Here is a 26,113-nt window from a genome sequence, read left to right on the forward strand (position 1 = left end):
AAACGAATAATCCTAAAATTACCTGTAGTAGGCTCGTCCAAGAACACGAGCGGTGAATCACCCAACAGGGCTAGCGCTGTACTGATTTTCCTTTTCGTACCTCCGCTACATTCATGAACCTGTACAATAATGTACTTTCAATATACAAAACCGTGACAGTAAGCGAAAAAGAAATCACTATTTTCTCTTGGGTCAAATAAAGTAAACACGTCATCATTCTTGTCGTCTCCAAACTTATACCCTTTATACCTTCAGCGCCCAAAAGGGGGCGTTATCACCCACTTGGGGAAAGACTGCTCTAACCAAACGCTATAGCAGTATGCCTACCTTTTTATCATAATGCCTCATGAATCCCAACATCTCGGCGAGCTGTATGCCGCGCGCGGAGCCCACGCTGACGGGGATGCCGCGCATCAGACAGAATATCTTGAGCGTCTCGCGCGCGGTCAGGTTCTCCAGCAAGGCGTCGAATTGCGGGCAGTAGCCTGACGGTTAATGTTTGAAAATGGTTACATCAACAAAGACATTATTTACACATCATACATCTAAAAAACAATATTTATTTGTTACAACTATCAAGAGAAGAACGGATATACAGAGTTATTTACGTGTACGGCACATCCATAAATGCATGTGGAGGTAGTCGTTCGGCGCGCCTGTACTTTTTGTATTTGCCGTGGGGTTTATACCCAGTAATACGTAATAGTTGTGTCACAACTCACCAATAAGCCTATGCACCTGCCGCAGCTGTGTGCTCACACAGTAGCCATGCACGCGCGCGGCGCCCGCAGTGGCGCGCGCGTCGCCCGTCAGCATACGGAACGTGCTCGTCTTGCCCGCACCGTTTATGCCCAATAAACCAAAGCATTCGCCCGCTCGTACCGCTGTATAAAAATATTTAATAGGTTTGCGGGTTTATGGTGTGGAGAAAGTTGTAATGCATAGTTTGACTAGGATTTCGGGCCTAGCAAATGTCGGAACTAATGCCGCCATCTTTTGCATATCATATCCGTAATCAAAATTAAGTAACGCTGTTACTCATCATTTACTTCGTATCAATGTTATTCAAGTGCTAAAATATCATTGAAAGCACTGTAATTGCAAATCCAAATTTTATTAGTACTTACATGATTTAAGATGAAAATTTAATCGTACCAAAAGTGAGTCTATCCACAGCTAGAAAGTCAAGCCATAGTACTTTGACAGGTTGGTGGCAACGAGGCTGTATCGAGGCAGCTCCGTCCGCGGTAACGAACGCACCACGCGCCGGTCCGCCTGCACGTCCGCGTCCTCGTCCTGGCGAGCGTCCGGTATGCGTACGCGCCGTTGAGTAAACTGTTGTTATTGCTTTTTTTTTTCAACTTACCAAAAGTGAGTCTATCCACAGCCAGGAAGTCGCCATAGTACTTTGACAGGTCGGTGGCAACGAGGCTGTATCGAGGCAGCTCCGTCCGCGGTAACGAACGAACCGCGCGCCGCTCCGCCTGCACGTCCGCGTCCTCGTCCTCGCGAGCGTCCGGCATGCGTACGCGCCGTTGAGTAAACTGTTGTGATCGTTTTTGTTATTACTGCTTGGATGTGTAATGTAATTATTTTACTAAAAATCTGGATAGTATACAGATATCATAGGATTTTGTGTTTTGTTAAGTCTGTTTTAACGTTGGTACAGTCACTTTATGGGCATAAAAATCACATGCAATTTTATAATCTAAGGCTTTTTATTACTTAAATTATAGTTTGGATATTTAGTTTTTATTATTTTCAAAGATTATTTTGAATGAATATTGAATACAATAAAAATGTTAGTCTTATATTAATGAAATAACAACTACAAACCTTGTGGAAAACTTCATATTCCTTGAGCAGAAGTATTGTGAATCCAACAAAACCGACAAACGTCATCATGAACAGATATCTGCCAATACCGGGTTCACTCCAGTCCAAAAACGGATCATCGTCAACTGAAATAAAATAAAGTCGTTAAAGCGATAGACGCAATTAATAATAATTTACAATTCTACAATAGTAAATAACAATATTCATCTGTGACTGGGCAGCAGTGCAATCTTCACATTGAATTCGTTATAACACAAGGGACACATACCCCAATTTTATAAGTCTCTGGCAGTGGCACGATACCTATCTCTTTCACTCACACAATTTTACTCTTTACGTAAGGTACTAAGGTCCTAGGTTAGGACGATGCAAAAGGAAAGAGACAAGTAATAGGACAATGTATGAAGTTACTCGTTCTTATTATTAAAAGGTAAAAATTAAGGTATAAGGTGAAGTTCACGAGCTTTGCAGGTGGTGAACTATGATCTATCTAAGATAAGGTAAGCATAAATCATATAAAAAACATAAAGACTCACGTACTACAACACTCGGAGATGTTGAACGTGGTGCATATGGTGCGGCGCGTGCAGTTGTCCGTGTTGAACTGCGTGCACAGCGCGTCGCACGCCAGCACCTTGAACGCTGACGTACTCATATCCCTAGAACAAATTTTTGTAATAAGTTAAAACAAATTGTTCGGAAAAGAAAACGAAACTTAATCTTACTCGTACCCATAAAACTACTAAGATATTTCGTGTGGCATTCGGCTGCTTGTACCTGCTTCAGCAATGCTATAGGCGAAATTGCTGTTAAACGCTGTCGCTATCGGTGAATATCTATCTTGCACTTAAATAGTAACTGGAGGTGGTCTGATGTGCAGATAATTATCTGCTTTTTGTGTACTGATATTATAATTAGGCTTATACTCACTTGAAACTTCTACAAAGGCAGTAAATAGGCAGTGGAGAGAAGACCCAGTCGAATATATTCGCGTAATATGGATTCCCGACCACCGGGAATCTCAAAACTTCCGTTATCAAAAACGGCATACAACCTGAAACAAGATTTATATTATTTAAAACAGCCTTACTTGCGACAGTCTGGATTAAAGGCTGGAGAATATCGTGTTATCTCTGTCTTCCTTCGTGTGTATGAAAGAGAGGGCATGATATTTTAACACTAATCCAGACTCTAATTAATTATTTTGTGTTAATATAACGAACAAATTCATCATATTATCTTTGCTTACCAGTAAATATGTTTATGAAACACATTTTCGAGAAGCCAGTTGCGGAGGCTTCGAAGAAGAATGAGGCCAGATAATGCAGGGGAATCATCGCGAACGAGAACAGTACCAACACCAACATTATTCTACCTGTAATAAAAACGTTATTTCATCATTCACATACTTATGAATGGCCCTATGTGGTATTTAAAATTAAAACGTAAACAGTCAATATAATAACACTACATTTTAGTGCGTAATTGAAAATAGATGTAGATCATATTTTTAATAAATGATTATAAATTCAATCAGTTTTGGTTGAAGCTAAGAAATGTTGGACATTCGACATTCAAATTGCAACGTGAATGTTTTTAATGAGCCCTTCAAAATTTAAATATTCGGGCCAAAGCTAAATGCCAGCCGCGGGGCAGTTTCGAACGGCTCACACTGCAGCGGTACAACGCAACAAACATAGTATCATCGCGTCTGCTCTGCTGCAGTATAGTGTGGTCTCGCCCTTACGACGTATCCACACTCACCGAGCTCGGCAGGCGAGCTGAGCGTGTCCTCGCCGTAGAAGGCGAGCGTAGCGACGATGCCGGCGTACACGAGCAGCAGCCAGAACGCGTCCCACAGCAGCGCCGTCGTCCACAGCACCGCCGGCCGCACGCCCGCCACGCGCTGCAGCAGCTTCGCGCCGCTCGTGCGCTCCTGGTAACACGTGACACTTAAAAATGATAATCTTTTAGAACTAGAAAAAAGGGGGAAATCTTATGAAGCGGTGTTCGTACATGAGTTAATGTCGCCAGCTACTCACACAACTACAATTTACTACATTTAGGGCCTGTTTCACCACTTCCTGATAAGGCTAATGGCTATCCACCAATTAATTTGACAGATCAAGTATGGATAATCTGTCAAAAAAGTTGTGAATAGCCTATTAGGCACTTTATCAGAAAGCGGTGAAACAGGCCCTTACAATATAATCTCAATAAGCTTGCATGAATTTTGTAAGCATAATAATATGATAGGTTTTTTACCGTGTAAACACTAGTAAACACCAATTCGCCGTGTAGTAATTTTTAATGCGCCTGAATCTTTTTTAAACAATTACGGAGGATTTGGCGACGCGTGCCACGTTCTCATAACATATTTAGTACTTCAAAATTTGTGGCATCTGCAGATATATCAAAAACAAAATGATTTTATGACCGTTATTTACCTTAATTGCAAAGAGTACCAAAAACGCCGTTACGAAAGCCATACAGAATCCAATATTGAACGCAAACTGGAAACCCATGCTGCTGCCATTAGCCATCACTTTGACCTACAAATAAAGAAAAAAAAATTTTACTTCGCAAGATATTTTTTCTGATATTCCAGTAAAGAATTAAGAAAGCGAAAAAGTTTCACGAGAGTAGCTAAATCTTTAAGATCCAAAATGAATATAATTTTAGTTCTGTTCATAATACAAGCCAGGTCATATGAACGTCCTAGGCGTTATAGTTGCTGGACCAAAATACCGCTGCGTAATTATAGCTTTGTGACTGTGTGTTCTTGCTAGGTTCTATCGTAAGAACCGCCATCCGTATTGCTGTACCAAGTGCCTACGTCGTGCACTCACCAGGTTCTCTATGGAGTACGGCAGGGGGTGGTTGACCACTCGCAGGCGCGCGCCGGGGCTGAGCGCGGCGAGCAGCGCGCCGTCCGCCATCGCGAGCGCGACGCCGGCGTCGTGGTAGCCGTAGTTGCTGAACCACGCCGTGACGCGACCCGGCGCGAATGTCGCGCCAACCAGCGTCTCGTACCGTACGCGGGGCAGGTCCGCGGCACTCTAAAATGTATGACGTGTACATTGCACCATCAATGACATTGATACATAGGCAGATGGCAGCCTTAAAATATTATGTCGAGTTTTGTCAAGCCAATAATCGACGTTATTAATGGTCACATGTTAACATAACCCAACCACTATAGTACTTTTCTTTGATTCTCTAGAAAAAAGAGGATACTGTAGGTTTTAAAAATGAACCAATTAATATTTAACAAGGTACGTAGGAATAGTTTAAATCTTTGATAGTATCTACTAGATTTCTCTAATGATTAAACTAAAATTATTACCGCTAGTTTTTAGTAGAAGAACAAAGTATCTAAAAAACTTACCAGTTTCAAATAATACTTCCCGAGATCCATGTGTCCAATATCGTTCAACATCATCGTGGGATCACTGACGTTCTTGAAGTAGCTTTTCAACGCCACCATCATTCTTCGTTCTAGACTGTTCTCTGTCAAATTGAATCCTTCTGACACGAGAGTTTCGGTCTTTCTAAACCCACTCTCCAAGCTCAACTCTAGGGGAGGTAGTTGGGATATAAACTTCCATGACCGAGCTATAAGTACAGATATAGATATATTTATGATTGGTGTTATAAACTGTATAAGTGATGTTAGCTTGTTCCTCGTCGTGTTGTAAGCGAGTTTCAGGAACATCGCCTTTATGTGATTCTTCAGTAATTTGAATCCCTTCACTTTCTCTATCGGTTCCTCGCTTACTGAAAATTAAAAAAAAAGTCAAACATGATAGTTTATAAAGGCTAGACCGCACTCGGCATATACATGGCACTAAAGCTTCAGATTATTTTTATGAAATCGCATTCGACATTGAATACACTTCTTGGCAAGTGGCAGCGAAACTTCAAACTACAGCACTTTAGTACTTTTGAAAGGTATTGTTTGTAGCCTACGAATAATAAAAACTAAGGAATCGTAACTCCCATACTATTACCGTTTTAAATTTGGTTCCTTTTGATCTGTCATCAGTCATGTAACGTCAGCCTAGTACCGCTCAAGGTCACCTAAATATTGCAAATGTATTGAAATGTGTACCTAAGGTACACTTTTTTGACTAGTATTGTGGAACATGTTTTTTGACGGAGTTACTTTTCCTTAGTTTTTATTATTCGTAGTTTGTAGCCTTAGATTTTTTATTAAAGAGTTTTAAGTACTTACATACACCATTTTGGCCGTCAATAGGATACATGGCGATGTCGTTTTGTTTTGCCTTGTGGTTAATCTTAGTTTCTGAAATCACATCTTGGTCTTCGGCACCAACTCTAAAACACATTAAAATATAAGAATAACTACAAAAGGTTCTTCATAATTATTAAAAGGTGACTGTTACGATTGAACTATTAACATATTCAAGCCATGCTACATAACATGCTATGGCGTCTTGTAATATATATCATTTTTCTTACGTGCTTGAATTTCTAAATGGGTTCAAATGTACATGAATAAGTCAACAAAGTGGTATGGTTTTCTCAAGCCGAATCTTTTAACGCTAACTGTTGGTTGTCTGGAAGAAACCGCTTGAAGCGGTAAGACCGCCAAAATGCGTAGATCCTTTCTTTTTGTATTATTTGTATTATGTTTTAATGTGTAAATAAAGGAATTATCATCTTATATCTTTAAACGAGCAATTCTTGTATATATAATTGAAATCTCAGAATCGGCTCCAACGATTTTCATGAAATTTTGTATATAGGGAGTTTCGTGGGAGATAAATCAATCTAGCTAGGAATCATTTTTAGAAAATATCATTTTATTCGTGTTTTATCGAATACCGAGCAAAGCTCGGTCAAATAGCTAGTTAATATTATTAACTATGAATTGCAAGAACTTACTTCATGAACACCTCTTCAAGGTTGGTGACAGACAGGCCGTAGCTGGATATTTTAAGCACATCCTTCTGCTCCTCAAAGATTTTGAGCATGTCGGGGAACTTCGTCACGTGCTCGTTCGGCAGAATGTACGTTAGCTCCGATCCTGAGATGCAAAAGAGTTAATTATAAGTGGATATTATACTGTGCATAATTAAAAATATGTTTTGCTACTTAAAATGAACTTGCGCTCTGTAATACGCTTAAGTCTTTGGCCTCACGAAATCATGATTTCGGGGCAAATAGACTGCCTAAATAATATCAGCCGTGTAAGGTCAATAACCTTAATGGACCAACAGAAATGGCTTAAAATAATTTTGTAAATTCCTGTCGTCGAATAGAAAAAAGTGCTCAAAATATTGATATTAGACTTTTAATGACGTCATATTTGTTGTATTACTTCAGAAATACAATTCTTATTTGATTACAGTAAAATGAATGAGTCTTCAAGCAAGGTAGAAATAATCATCTTAACCTTGTAATATGTCAATATGAAAAAGGAGTGTTATTACGTTTGGCGGCAAAACCACTCTAGCGTAACGTCGGATGAGCTAGTACGCATGCAAAACAGGTAATATCACTGTTTTTGCTTACAATATAAGTGACAAATAATTTTATCTAGCACCACGATGACAACAAATAACAATTCTAAAAATTCCATGACTCGGTAATTGTTATTCACGCGCTTAAGAGGATACACCAGGGGCGAGAGAAATTGAAAATAGGTATTTGAAAATGTATTGCTGTCTCACCAATCTCAAGTCTCCCACCGCAGAGCGCGATAGAGACAACACGAGAAAAGTTCTAATAAAAGAACAGAAAAACTTCGATTCGTTGTCCGCTGATTCCTTCTCCAAAACTTAACCGACTTAAGTAATTTTTTCATTAAAAATTAAAGCAAGGTTTGAGGTGTGTTCCTATGTTTTATTTTTTTTGTATATTCTAGCCAGTTTTGTTTTCTGGGTGTTTGAACACAGAGGAAAATCTGGCCATTTTTTTGGGTTTTTGGACGTTCTTATCTTTTTTAATAATTAAATTATGAAAAAAAAGAAAACATAGGGACATGCTTATAGTGGCCATAGATATTCAGGAAAAAAATCATAACTCTACCGGCATTATCCAGGGAGGAAACAGGGGACAGCGTTTGTATGGAAAAACGGCGGTGTGGAATCCTCTTAAAGTGAATTGCAATCGTTATAAATTATAAAATATTTGAAGTGCATACTAAGGTTATTAAGTTGAAGTGCATACTAAGGTTATTAATTAAAACTAGTAATTTATTGTTATAGTATATTCATGTTAAGAAGATAATATTTCACTTTCAACTTTTGTTATTGTCGCACTTGAACTAATCAAGTTTTAGCCTCAATTTCACTAACGTCTGTTAGTAATAACAACTTGTTAAAATGTTATGTCTTCTCTTTCATTCATAAGAAAAACGAAAGAGATAATGTGTTAAAGTTAACGCTCGGTTAACTTTAAGCTACCCCAATTTCACCAACAGACATTGGTGAAATTGGGGTAGCTTAAAGGTTAGGCCGTACTGACCGACACAACGCGACACGTAACGGCCAAAAAATTTAAGCTGTTATATATTTTTATATAGCTGTTTTATTTATATATATCTTTTATCGTGGTTTTGCGCGGGGCGACCGAATCAAGACGAAAACTCCGATCGGCCGGTCGGTGCGGCGTTGCCAGACTTCGGCACGGTGTTTATGTGCGTGTGATTAGACGTATGCGAATAATTATAATTGCATAAGTAGATAAAAATGCTATGCAATAGCTTTTTCGCGGTAGTCCTCGAGTGCCAAACGTATTTTTTATGAAATTGTATATGCGAACCAAAACATCAGTGCACTCTATTTGCACTGGCATTTTGTGTCGCGTATACATAAGTGTCGCGTCGCGCGCTGCAGCGTAGTGTCGCCTAGTGCGGTCTTAAGAATTACTTACCAATATTAGTATTCTCCTTCACCTCCGGGACGTATTTCCGGAAGAACGCCGTGACGTTCTCAACATTACAATCATTCGCCTTCACAATGGTTATCTTGTACCCGATGCCGTAATGTTTCTTGAGGAAGTATGGGCGGCCGACGCACTGGAGTTTGCCGCCCGACATGATCGCTATACGGTCACCGAGGACGTCCGCCTCGTCCATGAAGTGAGTTGTGAGGATGAGGGTTCGCCCTGTGGATGAAGATATGATAAAGTTAATGTTCATTCTGTGGGTCAGCATGATTATTATAGGCAGAGCATTTTTTTTTAAGGAATAAGGGGGCAAACGAGCAAACGGGTCACCTGATGGAAAGCAACTTCCGTCGCCCATGGACACTCGCAGCATCAGAAGAGCTGCAGGTGCGTTGCCGGCCTTTTAAGAGGGAACAGGGAAGTAGGGAAGGGAAGGGAATAGGGGAGGGTAGGGAAGGGAATAGGGTAGGGGATTGGGCCTCCGGTAAACTCACTCACTCGGCGAAACACAGTGCAAGTGCTGTTTCACGCCGGTTTTGTGAGAAAGTGGTATTTCTTCGGTCGAGCCGGCCCATTCGTGCCGAAGCATGACTCTCCCACGTATAAAGGCGTGACTTCACTAAGCGACACTACGCTGTAGCGAAGCGACGCGTCACTTAATATTTCACTCTACTGACGTGCAGTATTGTTGCGTAGTTTCGCTACTGTGTTGTGCGAAGCGACATCACACGTCATGGCCAACATTCTTTGTGTGGAATCGTATGAGGCAAGCTGCAAAAAAACGTCAGTACTATGAAAAGTAAAGTGTCGCGTCGCTCCGCTGCAGCGTAGTATCGCTTAGTGCGGTATCGCCCTATATGAGTGAGTAAGAAAAAACCTTTCTTCTCTCTCTGCAGGTAGTCCCAGAGCGATATCGCTATTGCTTAGTGCGATATCGCTTTAAGTATATGAGTGAGTGAGCGAGAAGAAACCTTTCTTCTCTCTCTGCAGCAGGTCCCAGAGCGATATCGCCAAGTGCGCTATCGCCTTAAGTATATGAGTGAGTGAGGGAAAATAAACCTTTCTTACTCTCTGCAGCAGGTCCCAAAGCGGTATCGCTATCGCTTGGAGCGCTATACTCTGCAGCAGGTCCCAGAGCGATATCGCTATCGCTTAGAGCGCTATAGACGTGTAGTTTTGCGTAGTTCCGCTACTGTGTTGTATGACGTGCGAAGTGACATCTCATGTCACGGCCAAAATAATATATATTAGTGCGGTATTGCTTTAAGTATATGAGTGAGTAAGCGAGAGAGCAACCTTTCTTCTCTCTCTGCAGCAGGTCCCAGAGCGAGCGGCGCGCGGCGGGGTCGAGGCCGGAGGTGGGCTCGTCGAGCAGCACGACGCGCGACGACCCGCACATTGCCGCGCCCACCGACAGCCGCCGCTTCTGACCGCCGGAGAGGTGCGCCGACACCACGTGTCTCTGGGAATACAATGATCAATATAAAGGGTCAAGAGCCTGACTTGAAACTATATGGTGACGCCACAACACCACGATGCAGCGTCGTAGCGCAAAATCAACGCAGTGGCTTGGCTCATACGTCACATTTATATTATCACATCGCTCTGTCCATACTATAGGATGGAACAGTTCTTGACTATTAGTGTTCAATAATTACGTAGCCCAGTTTGGATCGGAGAAGCGGTTTTATATACAACGCATTACCAAATCTTAACTGACGACTCAAAGAACATAAATATTTGATATGCTCACAGACAATAATAATAATAACCACTAGCAACCCAAAATTAAGAAACGCTGTGGAAGAAAAAAACTAAACCACACAATCTTTATTGGAGAGAATGCCTATAATATAACTTCATGTAGTCTCTACCCCTGAAGTGACCATAATATATTGGTGATGGTAAAAAAATTATACAATGCTTAGAATCGTCTATTAATTTATATGAGTATTGTCTAATATGATGTAACCCTTTTTGCACGTGAATCATGATATAAAATTATTCGCACGTTTTTGCCTCGTGAGTCGTGAGCCGTGCGTGATGTCTTGCCGTTGATATTGTATATGTACTGGATTTTTTCACACACAGTTAAAAATGAGATAGCAATAAATGTGTCCTAGACATTGGTCATAATAAATTAAGATAACGTAGCTACTAGCTATACACGGTATTAGGTATAATTATCTATCTATTCTAGCGTAGATTCTTTTTTTTGCGCTGGGGAAACCCATCATGGGTGCCCCGGGTTGGGGATGTGCCTCAGCTGAAGCACCCCGGGGGTATGTGAGACTCTTACTCACTAAAACCGCCTGCGGTTCGCTTTCAGTCGTATAAAGGAGGAATGTCCCGGATCTAACAACACCCTCCACGACCGGTCGGTCTACCTCAGAACCAAAGTTAGGGAACGCTTCGGCAAACTGAAGCGTTCCCCTCGGCGCCGGGACTGGCTAAGCCGGAGAGGTTCCCATCCTCTCCCGGACCCCGTTATAGCGTAGATTCTAGCTTATCAACTAGTTGTTGATATTATCATAATATTTGATCGAAATATTTTAAAAGATAATTAGACACAAACTATGCGGTATGCAGTACGTATACAGATATAAAGAAAAAAACATACAAAAGTTAATCAAATGATTTGGCATTTTACTATTAAACAGAAAAGCGACTACAGACAAATTGAAGTACGGCGAAGGGTGTGATAGGGTGAAACAAAACTAAGTACACATACTTTACGGTGCGTATGTGTCCCTTATACATAGTTCAATGTGAAAGTGGCAGTGCCGAAAGAGCATGAATTTTCTGATACAAAAGTTTAAAAAAAAATTGCTCTATCAGCGCTGCTACTTTCAACAACACAAACATACCCAAAAGTATCATTACTTAGGTTCGTTACACCCTGTAGAGTCTAGTAAAAGTAGTTCTATTACATAACTAATCTTAGTGAACAACACTACAAACTAATCACAGTGCCGGCCAAGAAAGTCCGATGAAAGTGAAAGCCAATGTCTAGATTCTAGAATTTCGTTTTCACTTCGCTACAACTTAACGTAGGTTGATAAGTAAATCTTTATCGTATTTATATTACCTCTATTTATTACAGTAGTTATAGCATGAGAAAATTAACCATTTACATAGCAATTATGGAACTCATCACTTTTAAACCGAGAATTGCATTATCAGTTTAAAAGTGATGGGTTATATTGGGTGGGCCGAACCACCAACAAAAAATTATGTAACTAAAATTCAAACTAGTATTATAATGCCAAAGAATGATTAACATTACCTGTTAATTTTTGTCAGCTTAAGCCCCAATTTCACCAACGTATGTTAGTGTTAACAGCTTGTTAAAATGTCATGTCTTCAGTTAACGCTCGGATTAGTATCACGTTACTTCTTTCGTGTTTCATATGAATGAAAGAGAAGACATGACATTTTAACAAGCTGCTAACACTAACAGACGTTGGTGAAATTGGGCCTTAAACTTCATGGTTGTCAGTCTCTAACTCTCTACATGCTTAAACACTGCGGTTTACGCGATAAGCTAATTTTCATGCAAAATTTGCAAATAACTTTAATAAGCATTAATTTAGCATGTAAACCTAAATCTTATGATTTATTATTTAAAAATTCACTAGCTATTTGACCGAGCTTTGCTCGGTATTCGATGAAAATGACATTTTCTAATAGCCATATTAGGTTAGGGCTTACTAATTAGTATACATACACACATACGGTTTTACCAAATAGAGCAAAAACCACAGTGTGGACCGCAAAACTCACAGCTCGAAGGCTCGAAATTTTAAGTAAGACGGCATTTAAAACTCATTTTTGACAAAAATGTCGCTTAGCCCTATTTCCTTTTAACCGTCGATATGTACTCACATACGGTTTTGCTCAATCGAGTAATAACGTCGAGCAAAACCCGCGGCTCGGGCTTTCGTCCACACATTCAGCATTGCTCGATAGTTTTATTCTAAATCGATATATTTCATTCCATCAATCGGGCTCGATCCGTTCCATCATTCCTTCGAGCGGCTCGATGCGAGCTTTCGAGCTGTCAGGAGCTGTCAGTTTTGCTGTCCACACCGTAATTATTACTCGATTTGGAGTAAAACTATCGAGGAAAACCGTATGTGAGTACTTAGCATATATATCTAATTTCGTTCGATTTAGAGTAAAACTATCGAGCAATGCTGAATGTGTGGACGAAAGCCCAAGCCGTAAGTTTTACTCTATGTGATTGCTTGGTCAAGCAAAACTTAGCTGCATACAGCATAAGGCTATATTGAACTCAAAATTGCTTTTGCGTCCGTTTCTAGTTCCTAGTCGTATAATTGCCGAGTTAAATAATTATTAATTGCCTAGTAGCTTAGGTAACCTATTCATAAAAAACCGAACAATTTTATGAACATTGAAAATAAATGCATGCACTTTATACCATTTGGCGCAATCGAATTAAATTAATATTTGAGAACTGTGAATAAGATTAGACGAAAAATACTTTATTGACGTCAGTAACAACACTAACGAGTAACGACTATACCACAGAAGAAATAATAGTACAAGTAACTATACCTCTATCCATCCTTACTAATATTATATATGCGAAAGTGTGTCTGTCTGTCTCTCCGTCTGTCAGTCCGTCTGTCTGTCTGTCTGTCTGTCTGTTACCTCTTCACGCTCAAACCGCTGAACCGATTTTGCTGAAATTTGGCATGAAGATACTTTGAGACCCGGGAAAGGACTTAAGATACTTTTTAACGAATTTTGGCGCAACGGAGTTGCGGGCAACATCTAGTTATCTATACAATTTGTCGGTTTTTGTGCACTGATAAATCTATACTACTAATAGCTGAAGAGTTTGTTTCTTTGTTTGAACGCGCTTATCTTAGGAACTACTGGTCCAATTTGTAAAATTGATTCAGTGTTAGATAGCTCATTTATCGAGTAACGATATATCCTATAATATATTATCACGCTAAGATTAATAGGAGCGAAGAAACAGAGCAAAATGTGGAAAAACGGAGAAAATTATTCGTAAGGGCTTGTCTCACTAACTACTGGAGCAATTTTTATGTTAATTGGCACAGATAGAAATTAGACAACGTAAAGGATCATAGGATATTTTTGTGGGCTAATTTGTCTGTGAAATTCCTAATTTACGCTGGTGAAGCCGCGCAGAACGTCTAGTTAATAATAATTTCGTTTCAACTGCCTCGCCGCTCGGGCAAAGGTTACGGACATTTTTTGTAGTCTTCTAACAGGTAGTTTTTACTATATTACCTTATTGGCTTAACTATAAATTATATTTTCCTAATAACTATTTAACTATATTCATACTAATATTATAAATTCGAAAGTGGTCTGTCTGTCACATCTTCACGCCTAAGCCGCTGAACCGATTTTGCTGTTTGGTAGGGAGATACTTTCAAGTCCCGGGAATGGACATAGGATACAGAAATGAATTGCAAGCAGAGTTGCATTTTGCGATTTTAGAAAAATGAATCATATTATGATTCATATCATGATTCTTCAAAGCGACCATTTTAGCCCCGCTGAGCTGCAGGTGCCATCTACAAGATAATTTATAGGTACTTTATGCCGCGGCCGCACATGCGTCTATCGTCACGAAGCTTCGTGCTATGAGACGATACCATTGGACGATACACGCAGATCGTCCAATGGTATCGTTTCAAGCACGAAGCACTACGCATGTGCGGCCGCAGCATTACTAATAGTTTAAGTGCGAAAGTGTGTCTGCCTATTTGTTTGTTATAACCCTCTTCATGCCCAAACCGCTGAAACGATTTTGCTAAATTTGGTATGGGGATATCTTGAGCCCCGGGATCTTTCCCGGGACACATGGGATACTTTTAAGTTTTATTCTGAAAAAGGTACGGTTCCTGCGCGATAAACGAGTTTTGGCGCAACAGAGTTGCGGGCGTCATCTAGTAAATTATATTTTTCTAATAACTATTTAACTTACTTATATATTAATAACTAAATTATATAAGTATTATAAATAATCTTATATATAAAAATGGATTTTCAAATGTGTTAGTCGCGCCAAAACTCGAAAACGGCTGAACGGATTGGGCTGATTTTAGTTTTAAAATATTCGTAGAACTCCAGGGAAGGTTTTAAAGTGACACGAAGTTCACCGGGACAGCTAGTAATAACTATATTTTGCTATCAAATTAACAGCATAGTTATAAACTGAATACGATTAGTCTTTGAAAAGGTAAGCACAATTTTTGTGTTAAATAATAATTGCTTATTTCATTGCACTCGCAAATTTTTATGCTAATTTAGCAGGAGCATGTTATGTTTACTTTATATGCTATAACATTTTACATTTGACTATAGTCAAATGTAAAAAGGGGGGCACTCGGGACTGCCGCGGTAAAGCTATTGAATAGTATTTTCTATCAACTTATGCAATTATACTATGTGTTAGTGTCAACACCGTTATCCTTGAAACCATCCGTCATACAAATTGCCGATCCGGCCCGCCAGGCATCCGTATGGGATATGAAGACGGCATTTTTTTGAGTTCCCAGCATTGTTCTCATTGAAAAAGTTGTTCATATTTGACGGGCTCATTTGATGGTTTCAAGGATGACGGTGTTTACACTAACATCTTGTATTTAGATAGGTACGTTTAGTCGCACGCACACAAACACCGTGCGGAAATCTGCCGAAATGAAACGACGTTAGACGATGCATGGTAACGCCGCACTGCTGTGCCGGTCGGAATCGGGTTAGGTGTAGGTTTATTTTCGTTACGGAATTTCTTGATTCGGTCGTCACGCTCAAAGCCCGCGATAAAAGCTATGCCATAGCTTAAAATGTACAAGCTTTACTATTATATTAAACTAGTGCTATATTCCATAAATTCTAAATTAAAAGTTTTGTGAATATTCAGGGACCAATACATTAAACCGAGTGTTAACGTATGAATTCATAATATGACTGTGAATTGATAAATGCAAATCACGCATGGCTTACGCCTACTTCCGTTGACGTTTCTAAAGCTAAGGTTCAAGGGACAGACGTAGATCAAGATAGATACCGCATGTCGCTCCATTTGTATGAAAACGAGCGTGTCACTTTTTTCCTACCTACATTGACGTACCGAATACCGATGATAAGAATCGTGTCCATTATCTTGGCCAACGTTTCTATTTGAATTTCTACAGCTCAATACGGCACTTTTAGGCATTTAGGCATTTTTAAAATTCCGATTGACGTCCGATTCTGATAGCAGACTAAAGAACAGACTTTCGAAAGACGAGCATTGCTCGTCGTTTGAGAACGCGATATGGCACGCGAAGTACATACACATGCGGTATCTATCATGATCTATGTCTGCGGTTCAAGCTCACTACCAAGTACAGTAATAGAAGGTTGTTTTAGTTGTAGGACAAGGGCAAAATCTGAACAATACATCCAGAAAGCTATTTTGGTCCACCAAAAAAGCTCCAGCAAAGCATCAGCATATTGTATTGTACTTTAAGTCGTATAAATAAGTAATATTATGTCACTTTGACAGCTGTTTTATATTCGCAATGTCGTCTACTTAACAATGTCGTCCAACTTAAATTATACATGTGTCCGAACCTAAAACTTACGCTGGCGTTACTTTTCTAGACAGTTACCTTGCATTTACATACAAAATATGAAAATGGCATCGACGGCAACACATTCTTGTAGGTCTATCTACACAGACCTTACTCAGTTATTGAAAGAGTCCTTATAACAACGATACAAGAATCACCCACATACAAGCTCTGATGTATTATAACTTGCAGAGTTAATTTTATGAGCTCTGTAGAAAAAAGTACTGACATAAAATTGTTACATGCAATGCAACAATATTTTTAAATTATATTTTGAACTTACGAGCTACGTATAAATACAAATAAAATGCTTGTAAATGAACCGGAAAAATGCATATAACATTTCCTTGTAAGTATATTATACGAGCTAAAATTAAATCACTACCTATGTAGTGTCAACTGGTATTTGATTTTTTAATGTTATTAACCTAACAACTATTATTATACGAATCTTCGTTTGTGTTTTTAGTTTTTACTTTAATTCGCATAAATAATTAAACAAAAAACTAACAACTACTTGTTACCTTAATAATAGTAACGTCAGGTGTAATAACTAGTTTAAATAAAAAGAGGTTAGAAAAAGTTACAGAGAATAAAGTTCGATCTGCAGTTTTGAACTTGTTGATTTGTTTATACAGAGTAACTCAGAAACTAAGAATAAGTCTTATCGCAGAATATCCTGCAGATTGGACTTTATTCTAACGATAAGTCGAAATATCTGTCGAAAGAAGTTACGACGCAGCTAATAAAGCCAAGAGTTCACGGGGAGCGAAAGATATGTGACGATAGGTCAATAGGCGAATTTCCATGCATATTGCATATATTATCCTGGATTTAACTCTATAAATAAGTACCATCACAGAAGCTGATCCATAGGCAGATGGCGGACCTGTGTTATTTGATCGCGTTATGGTAAACCCAGCCAATAGATCAAGACTAACATTAACTGCCTATGAATTAATTTATTCGATGGTACTATAATATATTAAATCACTAACCTTCTCCTCCAGTTCTAAAAGCTTCATGAAGTGGTCTACTTCATCCTTGACCTTCGAGCTGGGTACGCCCTTCAGCCGGGAGTAGAAAATGATGTGCTCGGCCACAGTCAGGTCGGGGAAGAGGACGTTGTGTTGGGGACAGATGCCCAGGGACTGGCGAGCCAGCTCCGTCTCCGTGACTATGTCGTACCCGTTGATGGTCGCTGAACCGGATGTGGGGGGTATTATACCTGTGAATGATACGTTTATTAGTTTCGTTCTTAGACTGGCCATAGACGGACCGCAAGTAGCAGTCTGAAGGAACCGATTGCTCTAGAGCGGTCGCGTTGAAGTCGTACACGACTGCAACACGACAGCAAGCACCTTTGTTGTTCGACCGCAGAGCGACTGCTCCGACCGCTCAAGAACTGCTCGAGCGGTCCGTGTATTGCGGATATGAATTTAGTGTGGAAACTGCATATTTCCTTGCGGCAACGGCCAACGAGGCAAGTCGAGACCGACTGCAAGAAGACCGCCGCCTATAGCTGGCCTTACAGTCTTTATAATTTCGTATATTTTAAATGAGCAGAAATTATTTTAATGTCCTTCGTCCCTTCCTAAGATTCCAAGTATCATATCCATCGAAATCGTTTTAGCGAGTAAGCGAGAATTATAGTAATGAAGTCTCGGTCTATTTTCTACGGTTTTTATGTACTTAATGTACAAAATAACGATGTCTAAAAGAATTCATAATTCTTCTAGGTAAAGTAGCTATAGTATAATTATATGATGTTCTTAGAAGAATGCAAAATAATTATCATATATTTTATCGCGACGCGACGCTTGCATAGCACAGGCAATCGAGTAATACATTTTGAACGGCCGTGACATAAAAACATATAAAAGCAGATTTTTCAATTAAACAGTTGCTGATTTGAATGTCAATTTTAAATCTAGAAAAATATTTTTTTTTCTAGATTTAAAATGGAATCTTCTTGCCCGCCAATGATATACTTAATTCCTCGAACAGTATTTACCTGTTAACATGGATATGGTCGTGGTTTTTCCTGCTCCGTTGTGACCCAGCAACACTGTTATTTCATTCTCATACATTCGCAGGTTTAGGTTATCTACGGCCTTTTTACGTCCCTTGTACACTTTGGTTAGGTTCTGAAAAAAAAACGAGTATGAACACAGAATTTCTATTTGCAGAAGAACAAAAGTACCTATAGTGCAGAAGTACTGAAAGTTTTGTGACCACCCAAGGTTCAAAGCTAAAGGAGTCGTCTGTGTTGTAATATGGATTTCTTATTCAAACTAATGTACTATTATTCCTTTGCGTAGGTGTAAGTATACCATTAGCTATGTCCACACTGTGCACTTTTTTCTTCAATTTTCGTCATCAACTTTCATATTGGCGCATTCAATAATTGAATGCGTCAAGGACCGCAACGCCAATATTGTCATTTTTGAAGTTTTGGTTACGGTCAGAGGGCATGCGTCGCGGGCATGCCTCACGTTCGCTGTTGACTGCGCTATAACGCATGCCCTTGACGAACAGAAAAAGGCACAGTGTGGACAAAGCTATTCGGTACAGTACAATACGGTACAGTACAGTCTATTAGGTAAGTACGTATTTAATTACTTCTCTATTCCACAATAAGGTTATGTCTATAATCACAATGTCAGCTGCTTTATTTCCTAAGCCTGTTAATAGGATTACGACTTAGCCTTTATTAAGGACATTATATTATCACGTCAATAGAAAAACCTAACCGTTTTAAATAAAAAACCTAACTGGAAATCTAGCTTCAGTCACATGACCAAGACGAATCTAAAGACCAACTAACCTGTCAAACTTAAATCAGACAAACCTTTTAGATAATACATACTTATATCGTGCGGCGTGCCCAAAAATGCATACAAATATGATGTAAAAACCCATAAATGTATGGACCAAAAATGGTTATAAATGAAACGAGCTGCATATGTGTTCGATCTGCTATGTATTGTCTACTTTGCTGTTCATGAATTATTTCAATCGACTCTGGGTTTTTTTGGGCATCCTCTTTTAGTTATTTAAGTCAACACTCCTTAGTGAGTTACCCAAAATATTATGCATAAAGTATGATAATGAAAAATCGGCCAAGTGTAAGTCGGTACGGAGCAAAAATAAGCTAAAATAGTGTTTTTTGTATGGGAGCCCCCCTTGAATTTTTATTTTATTTTAATATTATTATTAAATATTAAAGAACACATATAAATAAAGAATGTGTGAAAAATTCAAGTGCCTATCTTGCCATCTTGCCATTATTGATATAGAGCGAAAAAGGCCGAAAAAGTCACGTTTGTTGTACGGTAGCCCCATTTAAATATTAATTTTGTTTTCAGTATTTGTTGTTATAGCGGCAACAGATATACACAATCTGTGAAAATTTCAGAAGTCTAGCTATAGCGGTTCTTGAGATACAGCCTGGAGAAAGACAGACAGACAGACAACGAAGTCTTAATAATAGGGTCCCGTTTTTACCTTTTGGGCACGGAACCCTAAAAAAGCAATATCTTCAAAACAGTACGTCAATACAGCTCCTTTGACTAAACAACTAAGTTTTTTTTTCCCATCCATTAAACAATATTCTTCGCAGGTTTATATCAAAAGTCAAAACCCTACTCCCGACACGGTCGTGTAAAATAGCTTTAATAATACCCAGTGTCGGTATGTGAATAATGAAAGTGATTATGACTGTTGCATGCGAGATTCCACGTTTAAAGTTCAAGAGGCTAGCAATTTGCTCGTAGCGACGACATTATGCGGTAATGACAACAAAACAAGGTGAAGGAAATCGAAGACACGATTCGCATTGTGGAACGTCGATTTGTGTGGAATAAATCTTGTTTTGATGACGATCATCAGGTTTATAGCCTTAAAAATTCTAAAGGCTCACTTGCATCAGTTTGGGTTATAAGTTAATATACCTATAGCCTAGTAAACGAATGATTCTGCTTGGAAAAGTCGAAAGCAGAAATTTTGACTTTGGTACCTTGTTTAGACTAGTTAGGAGATAAACATACAAAAAGTCCTGACCCCTCCGAGGTGAGCTCGATGGAGGGGGGGGGCAAAGAAGGTCCCGTTTTTTGCTTACTCATCATAAACGGTGCTTCGTACGAAATTCTCTTGTACTACATAATAAAAGCTAATTAAATTCTCTACAACTTTGTTCTTTACACTTTGTATCTATCTCCAATCATTGCCTCGCTATGAGCTTCTAAAATTGGCCGAGTGTGTTTTTTAGGGTTTCGTACCCAAAGGGTAAAAACGGGACCCTATACTGAGACTTGAATGTCTGTCCGTCTTCTTGACCGTCTGTCTGTCCGTCTGTCTGTCTCCGGCTATAACTCAAGAACGATAATAGCTAGAGAGTTGAAATTTTCAGAGATTATGTATTTCTATTGCCGCTATAATAATAAATACTGAAAACAAAAGAAATTAAATATTTTAGGGGGGCTTTCATACAACAAACTTGATATTTTTTTTGCAATTTTTTGCTCGATATCTATCATGGCATAAGGTAGGCTGAAATGTTCACAAAATACTAAGTTATATTTATACTTTAATAATTAAAAAGAAAATTTTAATAAAATAAATAATTAATAATTAATTTTTAAAAAAGGAGGGGCATATCGTCCAAACTAACGTAGCACTTTGAGACATACGCCAAATGAAAGGGCTTGAAAAGTTGAACATTTTATTGTATAACGAAAAGTCTCTAAACCATGGGAGTAAAAATTTAATGAGGGTAGAAGGTATATATTATTGCATCAATTTATAGTGTTGCTGGTAAGGAATGACTTCTGGAAAGTAATCGTATATGGCAAACTTGAGGAAGGTGTTGTATTTTAGTATATTGTTTCATATTTTTAAGAAATGTATGGGAAAACTATAAAACATTAAAAATCTAACTTTTTCTGGGTTTAACCGTACATCGTTACTTTGGAGAATTTGTTTATAATAAGCAATACTAGCAAATGGTGCAATAATACAGGGTGTTTTATTTTTCCTAAGAAGTAAAAAAAAACACCCTTTATTATTGCACCATGCACTAGTTTTGCTAATTATAAACAATTTCTCCAAAGTTATCACTTTGGAAAGCGAAAAAATCAGGCAAAGGTTCGATATTCAAGTTTGTTGTATTAGAGCCCCCCTAAAATATTTAATTTATTTTGTTTTTAGTATTTATTGTTATAGCGGCAACAGAAATACATAATCTCTGAAAATTTCAACTCTCTAGCTATTATCGTTCTTGAGTTACAGCCTGGAGACAGACAGACGGACATACAGAAGGACAGACAGACGGACAGACAGACGGACAAACAGACGGACAGGCAGATGGACAGACAGACGGTCAGGAAGACGGACAGACATCAAAGTCTCAGTAATAGGGTCCCGTTTTTACCCTTTGGGTACGAAACCCTAAAAAACACACTTTTGAAAATCGGCCAATTTTAGAAGCTCAAAGCGAGGCAATGATTGGGAGATAGATACAAAGTGTAAAGAACGAAGTTGTAGAGAATTTAATTAGTTTTAGTGCTATAATAATTATAAAATATAGAAAACTATTGATAAATTCACTGAATGTTGATTTAAATTACAAAATAATAAGGCTTGGCTTGAATATGATCTGAAAACTTTTTACGATACATATTTTGCATGGCTGTGCAATATTTTGCTTGGCTCCTTTTTACATTTCATGTTTTGGTGGGATTTCATTTCTTTTTTTAATGTTTCTTTTCTTTTCAGGTCACGTTAAAACTTTTCTGCACTTAGTTTAGCACCCATTCTCTATCTCTAGGTATATATTCTAGGTCGTAAAATTAATTGATAATAACAGGTAGATACTTCTACAAAGTATAAATTCTATGACGATAGCCCAACAACTTTTGAACTTTCAGGAGGATTCGTGCACCGATGTTACTTTCGATTGAGTATTACGATTTACGACCTATTCCGGATTTTTTAATATACCATAATAATTATACTCCGCAAACAAGCGATACCGCGATAATATAAAGGGAGTGCTACACCATCTATCGAGCGAGTATGGAGTTTTAATCGAATTTAATTATCATAGTTTCATTGTTAACTTTGTTAACACTATTTTTCCTTTTGTACGTAAAATAATGATTATGAAGTCGAAACTCATTTTTAATGTTCTTGCAAATCCACAAACATAAAAATCTTATCTTTTATTTAATGAAGTTATATTATACTTTTCAGCTTTTAGGTTTCCTTGCCTAAAGGATGAAAACGGGAGCCTATTTCTAATGAGTCTAGGCTTCGCTGTCTGTCTGTCGTCCGTCCGTGTGTCACGAGGCTAGATCTCGAGAACCGCAATAGCTAGATATTTTAATTTTTTACAAATAATGTACTTTTGTTGTCGCTATAAAAGCTAATAGTCCAACTAAAATAAAATAAATGATTTATCGGGGGTCTCATACAACAAACACGTTTTTTGCCCTTTTTTGCTCTATATCCATAATGTTAAAAGTAAGGTTTTTGAAAATTTCAGAAAATACTTAATTGTATTTTAACTTTAATAATAAGTAATAAAAAGTACATACACTTGTGATTAAGGGGGGCTCCCATACAAATTTACGGTACGGAACCCTATGTAAGCCAGTCCGACTCGCACTTGGCCAGTTTCATAATTTTTCCTTTCATTGTGGATAACGACCTACCTTGTTGCCAAATTTCAAGGTTTTAAGTCTGCTAGAAGTACCTAAGAATTTTGATGATCTGTCAGTCAGTGAGTGACAAAATGTAGTAACTTTGATCATCCGTAAGTATTAAACTATTTAACCAAATGTTATGTAATTTGGAGGTTAAGCTAGTTTTAATACTTGCTCTTAGTGACCGAAATTCTAAATCCCTAGCTTTGTTAACATCGAAGATAAAGGGAGTGTGAAAAAGCCGCGAACCGCTTCGAGAAAAGTATGCTATACGGCCGTGCTTTTGCTCAAAAGCTTGGCTGGAGCACTGCCGTGCTCTCAGATAGGGTATAGTTATTTAGTCGTGTTTGTGTTGCTGTCCATTTGAATGAAAAAAAAAACACACAATAGTTGGTAGTTAAAGGACGAGGCTCCCAGTGGATGGACTGGTTCTATTTTTAAACATAATAAGTAGGTGAACATAATCTACCTATAAGTTATAACGCGCTTGATGTGTCTTGTTGTAGGCTTTAATTTTGTCTCAATACCACTCAAACGAGTTATACTGTATACTTTACCATCTTATATATATAAAATTCTCGTGTCACAATGTTAGGCCGCGTATTGCTCCGGAACGGCTTTACTGATTTTAACCAAATTTTATATGCATATTCAGTGGGTCTGAGAATCGGCTACTGGGTACTTATTATATTGATAAGTGCATTTGTTGAATAAATAATAGTAAATTATTGCAACTCGAGACTGACGGCGACCATTGTTTGTGCGACGGGATAGCGATGGACGTTGCCATGGTGACATACTTATTTAGTCACTTCAATAAAATAATACGGGCGAAATACTTTATATGGCAAAGAAACGTTTGCCGGGACAGCTAGTATAATATAATATTCGGTATAACAAAACAAAGTGATAATACTTTAGGGTGTAACGCCTCCGTGGTCTAGTGGTATAGAGCGCGGCTCTTGACTCGGAGGTCGTGGGTTCGATTCCCGCGTTGGAAATATGTTATTTCCAAGTTTGGTTAGGACAATGCAGGCTGATCACCTGATTGTCTGACAAGTAAGATGATCCATGCGTCGAATGGGCATGTAAAAAGTCGGTCCTGCGCCTGATCTCTCGCCAGTCGTGTCGGTCGTCCGTCCCACTGGGTTATGAGAGTAAAGGAATAGAGAGTGCTCTTGTGTACTGCGCACACACTTGGTCACTATAAAAATTACTCATGCGTAGCTGGCCTGGTTTCAATGAAACCGGCCACCGTCACCGAAACCGGTGTGGGAGCTATTACTTTAGGGTGTGTATTTCTTGGATAGTATAGTTCACTGGGTAAGCAGCAGCGCTGAAAGTTACTTTTTGTTTATACCAGTGTTTTCCAACCTGTGGTCAGCGGACCCCTGGGGGTCCGCGAGTATACATATGGGGGTCCGCGGTGTCGCTATGGACCATACAGATTCAGATTTTTTTGCTGTTTATTTTATTAAGGGGGTCCCTAAAAAGTAAAAACTGTACATGATTTCCTAGGGGTCCCTGGTAGAAACAGGTTGAAAGGTTGCCTTTGCAAATTCATGGCGCTGGGGCATTTCTCATAGAAACAAAGAAGTCAAAACTAACTCTTTAAGCGCAGCTACTTTCACAATAAGCTCTATACAGTGTGTTAGTGTAAACACCGTTATCCTTGAAACCATCAAATGAGCCCGTCAAAATGAACAACTTTTACTATGAGAACAATGCTGGGAACTCGAAAAAATGCCATCTTTGGATCGGCAATTTGTATGTTCATGAAGGATTTTTTTGAGTTCCCAGCATTGTTCTCAAAGTAAAAGTTGTTCATTTTGACGGGCTCATTCGATGGTTTCAAGGATAACGGTGTTTACACTAACATCTTGTATAAGGTGAACAAACACAGTGTAAAGGAATTACTGCTTTGTTTTGAATTACATTCTAAAGAAATATAACTAGTTGGTTAGCGACTCAGTTGAGCAAAATTCGTATATCGCGCCGGAACTGTACATTTTTCCGGGACGAAAAGTATACTTTGTCCTTTCCCAGGACTCAAAGTATCTCCATACTAAACAGCCATATCAGCGGTTTAGGCGTGAAGAGGTAACAGATAGACAGATTTATAATATTAGTATGGTAGTATGGCTTACACTTACTTCAATATTGATGCCCATTGGTACTCCCTTGGGTTCCTCATCGTGGACGACTTTGAGCAGAGAGTTCTTGTACTCCTGATCGCAGCCATCTTGTTTTGTTATTGCTGTAAAAAATAATAAATTTAACCAATGAAGAAAGACTCTTTGGTCCACTTGCGCAAACCCAGGTGAAGTTAAACCAAGATTAAAGATATTATTATTTTAAATAACAAAATTAACATGGGCGCTGCTGGTAAAGGAGAACTGTCAAAAATGGCGTTTTTGTATGATGACAGCGTTAGTTCCTTTTTTCGCCACGTGCATTTAAAGCCTTGTCGAGCTCTATGGTTATTGGTTAAATATGGCGTCCATTTTTGACTTTGGCAACAGGTACGTACTTGAAATATTCACGAAATCCTTAATTATATATGTTTTTTAATAGTTAATAGTAAAAATATTAAGAAATTGAAAAAAACCCCCGCCAAACAACTTTAAAAAGTAATGAAATAATATTTACTGCCTTTAAGTTCAAATAATTCCTAAATTGTGTAAAGTAATATTTTAGTCCATAATTGTTGTCAAGGTGTGTCGGGGGACCGCCAAGGAAACTACAACCTACAGGCTACAACCGCCAAGTCGCTGCACCTGATTATCTCGATTCAGTTCGCTGTGAACTGATCCTTAAACTATAATGTTATGTGAAATTAAACATCTACATATTTAGCGGTCCCCCGACACGCCTTGACATCAATTATGGACTAAAATATTACTTTACACAAGTTAGGAATTATTTGAACTTAAAGGCAGTAAATATTATTTCATTACTTTTTAAAGTTGTTTGGCGGGGGTTTTTTTAAATTTCTTAATTTAATTTTATTTCATACTTTTTAATCTTGTGTTGGTT

The 26,113-nt window shown here is 38.5% G+C and overlaps 2 protein-coding genes and 1 long non-coding RNA gene across 3 annotated transcripts in view; 2 read left to right on the plus strand and 1 right to left on the minus strand.

The window, feature by feature from the left end:
• The window catches only part of LOC121732299 (phospholipid-transporting ATPase ABCA1-like), a 47,531-nt gene extending 43,076 nt beyond the window's left edge, over positions 1–4,455 (plus strand). The window contains exon 32 of the mRNA XM_042122138.1: positions 4,445–4,455. The gene's annotated coding sequence lies outside the window, so the exon portion shown is untranslated. The remainder of the gene's footprint in view (positions 1–4,444) is intronic.
• The window catches only part of LOC121732300 (phospholipid-transporting ATPase ABCA3-like), a 64,968-nt gene that overhangs the window by 2,468 nt on the left and 36,387 nt on the right, over positions 1–26,113 (minus strand). Inside the window, exons 10-28 of the mRNA XM_042122139.1 lie at positions 25,231–25,334; positions 18,388–18,520; positions 17,372–17,601; positions 10,048–10,213; positions 8,737–8,970; positions 6,745–6,886; positions 6,071–6,174; positions 5,225–5,613; positions 4,686–4,895; positions 4,284–4,388; positions 3,601–3,772; positions 3,086–3,211; positions 2,767–2,890; positions 2,377–2,495; positions 1,837–1,961; positions 1,367–1,544; positions 723–884; positions 328–485; positions 23–119 (exon numbers count right to left, since the gene is read on the minus strand). Coding sequence (XP_041978073.1) covers positions 23–119; positions 328–485; positions 723–884; positions 1,367–1,544; positions 1,837–1,961; positions 2,377–2,495; positions 2,767–2,890; positions 3,086–3,211; positions 3,601–3,772; positions 4,284–4,388; positions 4,686–4,895; positions 5,225–5,613; positions 6,071–6,174; positions 6,745–6,886; positions 8,737–8,970; positions 10,048–10,213; positions 17,372–17,601; positions 18,388–18,520; positions 25,231–25,334 — 3,078 coding nt within the window. The remainder of the gene's footprint in view (positions 1–22; positions 120–327; positions 486–722; positions 885–1,366; positions 1,545–1,836; positions 1,962–2,376; positions 2,496–2,766; positions 2,891–3,085; positions 3,212–3,600; positions 3,773–4,283; positions 4,389–4,685; positions 4,896–5,224; positions 5,614–6,070; positions 6,175–6,744; positions 6,887–8,736; positions 8,971–10,047; positions 10,214–17,371; positions 17,602–18,387; positions 18,521–25,230; positions 25,335–26,113) is intronic.
• LOC121732310 lies at positions 8,139–23,995 on the plus strand. Its single transcript, XR_006036349.1, has 3 exons — positions 8,139–8,232; positions 17,688–17,691; positions 23,985–23,995. It is a non-coding gene; the product is annotated as an uncharacterized LOC121732310 (long non-coding RNA).

Source organism: Aricia agestis, chromosome 12 (genome assembly GCF_905147365.1).
Source record: "Aricia agestis chromosome 12, ilAriAges1.1, whole genome shotgun sequence".
NCBI lineage: Eukaryota > Metazoa > Arthropoda > Insecta > Lepidoptera > Lycaenidae > Aricia > Aricia agestis.